Source organism: Chenopodium quinoa, unplaced genomic scaffold, assembly GCF_001683475.1.
Source record: "Chenopodium quinoa cultivar QQ74 unplaced genomic scaffold, ASM168347v1, whole genome shotgun sequence".
Classification (NCBI taxonomy): domain Eukaryota; kingdom Viridiplantae; phylum Streptophyta; class Magnoliopsida; order Caryophyllales; family Amaranthaceae; genus Chenopodium; species Chenopodium quinoa.
In genome coordinates this window covers 1569236-1577478 of record NW_018744626.1, presented here as the reverse complement: position 1 = coordinate 1577478, position 8243 = coordinate 1569236, and the positions used below count along the sequence as shown (strand labels likewise).

The 8243-nt window shown below is 31.3% G+C and overlaps 1 protein-coding gene across 1 annotated transcript; it reads left to right on the top strand.

Annotated features, from left to right (window-relative positions):
• Positions 1–5471: 5471 nt before the first annotated feature.
• LOC110700388 (dof zinc finger protein DOF5.6-like) lies at positions 5472–7840 on the top strand. The gene is made up of 2 exons (XM_021877927.1): positions 5472–5594; positions 6143–7840. The coding sequence occupies exons 1-2, from the start codon at positions 5541–5543 to the stop codon at positions 7208–7210; spliced, it is 1122 nt and encodes a 373-aa protein (XP_021733619.1). The 5' UTR covers positions 5472–5540; the 3' UTR covers positions 7211–7840.
• Positions 7841–8243: the final 403 nt, after the last annotated feature.

Sequence of the window (8243 nt, the reverse complement as noted above, 5' to 3'; positions counted from 1 at the left end):
TGTCATTTACTTATTGTACTCGATCGTATTATGTATATGGTTCCATTCTCATTGGTGTTATACTTTTTCCCTCATATTACACACTTAAATTGTTACATACCTTGTATTCCTTGGTTGTGATGTCACATTTTCTTTTATGTGTTAGACAATAATTACATTATACTTGTATATAATATACCGGCACAAATTGTTATCTTCGTACTCGTATAAACTAAGGCATAAAGGAGGAACAGATAGATAGGTAGGGTCTAGGGAGTACTAAAATGAAACTCAGGATGTTACCGTTGTTACTTAGCTTATTGGGCAGGACTTACAGGAGAAAGAATATCTTTCTCAACTACTTCGTATCTACTCGTAAGATAATTTCATTCTCTATTTTTTAATTAAATAACTACTCGAAATATTAAAATTAAATTTTCTAGAGCTTAAACTTACAGTATTCCATGTACCGTTAGATGTACAATTCTCATGTAGTCATATGTTTCATTAGTACACTCGTATATATTGACTGCATGTATATCTGTGCTAAAAAGAGTAGTATTACTTTCCCAACAAGTTACTTACAGTTGAATTTTAATTTACCGACTAAATGCAGATTGCAGAACTCTGTAAAAATAAAGTTGATATATATTTTTGCTGAAAATAACTCTAGTTGATTATTTAAATGGATAGATGTAATGTGATTAAGAAGCTATAGGTTCATAACCTTCTTTACATCAAATGTCCTTTTCTCTTTTTTGATCCATGTCTTTTAACTTAAAAAATCTTTGGTAAATTACATGCATAATAAGACATATTTATTTTTCAAAATATTACGTATTTTATACATATTCCGTTACTCCATTCCCTTTTTACATTTTACTTTGATCTTTTTCTTTTTGTTATGATCTCAAAATTTTATGTACTTTATAACAATTTATAAATTTGAAAAGGAGGAAAAAAAGAAATTAATACAATAGTAGTGTGTATATAATACGTAATATATGTCAGTATAACAAATTGAATGCAAAGATGATGACTTTATATTAGATGCATAATGTGAGCTTTAAGCGGGAGTTTTTTTTTGTACAAAGTAAACAAACTATTTAACACTCTCTTCATCTACAATTACAGTATATGAATATCGAACATGCATGTATGTATTATGTATGGGTACTAAAATAAATTATGATTGTAAACATAATCAACAAAAGAAATATACGGAGAGATGGAGAATGTATGTTGAAAAGTAGTTTTCATTTAATAGTATGTATAATATCATACTCGTAATAACTTTAACTTAGAATAATTTTGAAATTATATTACCATGATTATTTTGATTATTTCTAGCTACTAAGTAATTAAAAGGGTGAATTATATTGGGATCGGAGGATAAAGATTTTAAACATTGGATCTAATGAAACTATTATTTACAGCAAGACTACATTAACCTTTATGCATGCTAGCTCAAGTGATAGCCACACTTTATTTTTTTTTTAATTTTTTTTTATTATGTTATATTACTTGGAATCTTGTAAATGATAATGTTTATTATTTCTTGATTAAGTTACTCTATCAAAATGTGTGCTTTACTTATTATTAAAATAAAAAAAAAAAAAAATTGAATTTGATCATCACATCGAGATCTGATTGGCCCTTTTCAACCTGTTATTAGTTTGCTTAATGTGCCTTTGCCTTTTTTGTTAAGCGATCAATATCACGTTTTTAGTAATTTTAATTTGTATTTCTTAATGACCATAAGAGAGGAATTTCAACTAAAATGCCTTGACGCATACTACTTTAGACCCTTTTTAAAAAAATTAACTTATGTCAAATTGCTGTCACAAAATTAGAGTTGCTAATTTAGTGTTTCTTTAGTTTACTTAATTAGGGATACCGGATACTCAATAATAAAGTATAAAACATATTTTTGGGATTCAACCATCAACTTAAACTTTTAGTTAAATTGATCCTTTAACATGGTATCAGAGAAGCTAGTTTGATCCCTCTCTAAATTAATTGTAATATGATCTTTTGACTAAAATCTAAACTTTTATATGCTTGTAACTTACTTTATATTCTATATTCCACATACCCCGTAATATATCATCTTACGCATTAATTCATAGGTAGTGTACTTAAGTATTTCCGAATTATTCAAATTCCTAAATACGTCCGTTTGACTGGTTTTCACACACACAGATACATTTATAAAACATACCTTGATTTGACGTCTTGAAAAATGGAAATTAACAATCATAATACAATCAATAAGGCTTAAATTATGCTACTATAAACTTATACTACTCTGTTTCATATGAAGTATTATTTACAATAATTTGACATAAAATAGAGAAGAAAAATATTTAATTGTTGCAAATTATTAACTTGCTATCGTCACCATTTGCGTATTTGCATACGTATGAAGTTACTAATGGTTGATTCCTCGTAGTTGAAAATTTGAAGAGCCAATCACGTGTTAATAGAAGAAGTGAAGAGTGAAGTGGAAAGGCACGTGATTTAAGAGAGAATATATCCCTTGCTTGTAAGAAGCGACCATAAGGGCCCCACAAGATTGGGCCCTCCTGGGTCGGTCATTTGGGCTCTGTTTCTTTATCGAAGAACGAGGAGCCCATCAGATAAAATATTCTCTCTCTTCTTGGATGCGTTTGCTCAAGTCACGTCAGACAACGACCACCAAAATTTCTTTCCCCTTTCTTTCGGGTAAGGTTATCAACGATAAATTTTATGTCTACGAGTACAAATTTTAACCACTAAACTTAAAACACTTTCACTCTTAAGTCTAATACCAATGTGCGAAGATTATTTAGGTACATTTATAATAATACATAGTATTTCAGAAAATTATTATAAGGTGAAGTTAACATACTCTAAGTTTCATATACAGATGGATCAAGATAGATGTCATTTACGATCTACCATTTACACATGTTTTTTTTAATCATCGTAGCGAAATGTGAAATTATTCACCTAGCTAGGCATTCATTTGTTTGTTTATTATATTTTTTAGTGCGAAGAATGAAAGCTTAGAATTAAGGTGAAGCAAAGTGATCTTACGCTTAATGACATAATGTATAAATGCACATCATGCTCTCGAGCAATGAATTATGTATATTTGTTTTTTTTTTTTTTTTTTTTTTGGTGTTTAGAGAGGATCAATGATGAAAATCGATCCAAAAATCCCTTAACCATCTAAAATATTCATCGCTTTCATGTACTTGTGATCAATGCACATAGCATGTACATTTTGAAAAATAACAGGCAACACTAAGATATGAACATGCTCTTTAATTTTTGAATTACCCTGAATGTGTTACATCAATGTATAATTGAATGTGTAATATTGTGCATACACTCGTATATATAATCGAATCAGTTCAATTCAATTCAGTTCAGTTCAAGACAAACATTACTCAATTCAAAGACCAAAGAATAATTTTGTTAATGTGGTGTGTAATCTATGCATGTCGTTTAGTTAATATGGATAGTGGTGTGATGTGAAGTTAATAATCGTACGAATCAACTTCACACTGGAAGTAGTAATGAAGACATCGCAGCCGTCAAAAATGTAACAAAGGTGAGTCAAGGTGATGTAAGAGAGTGGGACCCAAGAGATTGTAGATAGACCAGAATTATTTGTGACAGGGACAAGAAATAAGGGACCCAGTAAAAAAGATGTCACACCGCCGACGCTTCGAAGAACACCGTAGTTTAAGGTCCCTAGAGGGGCTACTCATATCTGGGACAGTCACTCCATATCTATCATTACCACCTAATTTGCATGTCTTTGGACCCTGCGTTTTAAGTGGGGTACTTTGAAATTAGATTATGGCAGTATTATGTTTTCTTCTTTTGAAAATTTTTACAGAATAAAATATAGAGGATAAATGGAATAATATTCGATAAAAATTTAAATTTAAATTTAAATTATACGAATATGAATGAAATTGATAGAGTATAAAATATATTCCTAGATGGTTGAGGTCTAGTAATATATTTTATACTCTATTACGAACGATATGTGAATGGAAAAAATTTTATGGAATAGATCAAGGGAGTATAAATTATAAAATAGATTAATTGTTCAATTCAATACTAATGGAATATAGTCAATGAAAAAGTGTTGATTTTAAACATATAAAAAAGATGTATGTTGCAATTAATATAGAAGAAAGCAATTAGAATTAGTTGACCGTTGACATTGAACAATCTATCATCATTTTTGTTTAGTGATCATATATATTATCTACGGATCGAGTACCATATACTAATAGTCCATTTTGTTACCTCATGTGTTCATTCCCTCTAAATGAATGATGATGTAGAATGTGCATGTTAGACTACAATAAGGTATAGTAGGGGTACATATTCTATTACAAGGTGTCTCATTGTAGAAGGGATTAACCTATATGTTGCCATTTACAATAGAGGAGAAAGCTGCCCTAGATTATTATAACAAAAATAACTCATTACCTAACTGTACATATTCCATGTAAAATCACTGTAGCAAATTCATTCACTTACTTTATTGCTTGTACTGTAAACATACACTATTCACCTTGCATTACGATCGACAATAGATATTGATAGATATATGGAAAAATTCATAAATTAAACTTTTGAATAAAGATAGTACTATTCTTAAATAACCCTTCTAACTATTTAATTACTATCATCCATTGTATAAAAACAATATTGGAAGTGAATCTTATCAAAAATCGAGCTATAAAAAACTATTCGCCTACTAATTTAATCCAATTAGTAGCTCAATTTGCTTCACTAGAGACTAAGTAAACAAATAGAATATAATAACACTCTTAACATTTTTTTTTTTTTTTTTTGTGTTCAACTCGGTTTACCTTTTGAGCTAATAATCTGAATTCGGAGATTAGTTCTGGGTGGTTAGGTTCCACTCCACTCCCCTCCCAATTATTATTGCGGGGGGTTCGAATACGTACAAGTCCTTCCTAACAAGTATAGTCCCAATAACCACTGCACTAACAATCAATTGGTACACTCATGTACCAGAAGAGCTAGCCAAGAGAGACACGTTATAATTGTAGATTTGTAGTCGTAGTGTATAAGATCATGGAATAAATTATTATACGAAATAATATAATTGAAAACTACTGAAATAATGATGATTGATGAGAATATAAATTACAAGTACAAAATACATATAAAATGGACCAGCTAATATAAGGATAGTTAAGTGGGCCATAATGATGATGTTAACCCCAAAACCTCACCTTTTTCTTCCTTCTTATTCGCGACCAAACCCTCTCAATACCTCCCACCTTTCCTCACTTCTTCTTCTTCTCCTTCTTTCTCTCTCTTTCTATTCTTCTTCTTCAATTTTTTCTCTCTAACTATTTCTTACTACTGTACTACTATATATATATATATATATATATATATATATATATATATATATATATATATATATATATATATATATTCACCAATCAAGCTTTTATAATTTGGTTAATTTCAAAATTTGAGAATTTAATTTATATTATCTTTATACTTATTATTATTTGATGATGGCGCATTCTTCTTTGCAAGTTTGCATGGATTCATCTGACTGGCTTCAGGTATATACATTTTATTTATTTTTATTTCATAATTTATTAACCAATAGTATATGATAATTAGCATTATAGGTCTATTTATATCACCTACATTTTCACCATTTTAAATGTTGTGAATGTTATAAATTTATCTTGTCATTTCTCTTACATTTGTTTTAAGATGTTAAAATGAAGAAATTTCAAATCTCAATTATTATGTTATACGGAGTATTAGATACTACATATCTATTTAATTAATTAGTATAATTGTAAAATTTTTCTTGTTGTTCTAAAGAGGGAAAGCAAAGTGAATAAGAAGATTACTTATTAATTAGTACTCAATTTTTATATGTTGGTGTAATTTATGCTGTTTTCTCAATATGTGTTACATCTGTAGTAAGAACTTGCTCTTGTACTATAATTGGTTGTAGTTTAACTAAATTTATTTTGTACACTAAATTCATGATGTTGCTAGTGCTCCCACATTGTGCTGGAGTGGCATTGACAGATAATACCTCTTTGTTGCAAATAATAAGAAACGAAGATAGTAACATGCTATAATGTACTAGCAGGGCACAATGTCGGAGGAAATATCAACAGGGCTAGACTCATCCTCCTCGCCATCAGGAGGAACAACAACAACAGAGTGTATGCTAGCAGCAGCATGCTCGTCGAGGGCGGGAGCGCCATTAATGGAGAGAAGGCTTAGGCCACCACATGACCAACACTTGAAATGCCCAAGGTGTGACTCAACTCACACCAAATTTTGCTACTATAACAACTACAGCCTATCACAGCCTAGGTACTTCTGCAAGACATGTAGGAGGTATTGGACTAAGGGAGGAACCCTAAGGAACATCCCTGTTGGAGGTGGTTGTAGAAAGAACAACAAGAAATCGAGCTCGAAAAAATCAAACAATGACAACCAAAACCAACCCTTGAATGTCCATCTTCATCATGGTGGTGGTAACTCCATCCTTGGACCAAACTCGAGCCCTAACAACCCTATTGACCTCCACCTCTCATTCCCTCATGAGGTGCAATTCCCACCTCACCTTGCTAACCTCATCGGCGCGCAAATGAGCCTCGCCGGTGGGGGTGGTTTCATGGAGGGTGGTGGTCTAATGAGGCCAATAGACTTCATGGAAAGCAAGTATGAGGGTTTAGTAGGAGGAGGTAATAATAGAGGGCATGATTTTATGGGGGGCAATTCTAATACTAATGAACAATTTGGTCTAATGGGTGGATTTGGAGGGTATAATGGTAATAATACTACTACTTCTTTTGGTGGTATTTATTCTTCTAATTCATCACCTTTTGGAGTGTCTAATACTAATGATATGCAAAGTTCAGGAATTAGTTTCATGGATCAAAGATTGTTGCTCCCATTTGATGGGAACAATAGTGATCATCATCATCATCATCATCAAAGTGGGGTAGATGTTAAGCCTAACCCTAAGCTTTTGTCCCTTGATTGGCAAGACCAAGGTTGTGCTACTACTACTACAACTTCTGACCATAATGGTGCCAAGGACTCATCTTTTGGGTACAACATGAATAGTAATGGTGCTAGTCTTGGCTCGTGGACCGGCTTGATGGGTGGTGGTTTTCAATCTCCTACCACCAATTCACTAGTCTAGCTACACCAAGGGATGGAGCTTGCATCCGATAGGGCGCTCATGATGAGTATCTTAGTAATACGTCGTACTTAACTTTTACATATACTCGATCTCTAATATCGTTATAGCTATTACTTATGATGACCTGTCTTTTTTAAAAAAACAAATCATGACGGACTCTACTTTGATGTATGTTGAGATTATTGTGATCATAATTTGTCCCTGAAACGCTTTATAGCGTAAATTAGGTATTTTTTACTTCTTTTAAATATAGTATTGATTAACTGTCGTACCCAATCCGGTAACAATGTAAACTCGAGTTTTTTCAAGAGCAAGGTTAATGAAATGCATGTAATATAGACGTGGCCTGGGTCATGGATGTACTCCAATTTGAATAGCAAGAAAATGTCATGATAATGTGAATGAGACTTATGGGAGTTCATTAAGTCAAAAAGGGAGTACACTATAATAGCATGCCTTAGCTAGAGTAGTATAATTAGTCCATGTAATTTGCTTTTATTCAATTTTGTTGTCTACCTTAGATTGGTTGGATCCGAAGACAAACTTAGGTTGTTGGGATTTGTTTGCCACACGAGGGCATATCATATATACATATTACGTATGTGAAATATATATAATATATAGTGCTTATATAATATATAGTGATTTTTTATACTCAATTTAAATTCATGCACCAACGTTACATTGCATATTCTTCCCATCTCACAATATCTTAAACATTTTGATTTGAGTTTTTGTAATCACAATATCTTATTTTGACCATATATATATATATATATATATATATATATATATATATATATATATATATATATATATATATATATATATATATATATATATAAATGCTTAGTTTTGAAATATTTGCCAGTGAATGATTAAAAATAATTAAAGGTGTGCGTTGACAAATATGTGATGTTTAAAAGAAACAGACATGATACTTTGGGACGGCGTGATTACCGTTGTTAGGAGTATAATTTTATACTTGGCATACAATATGCAACCTTTCTTTTCTTTTCGCAGCTAGTGAACA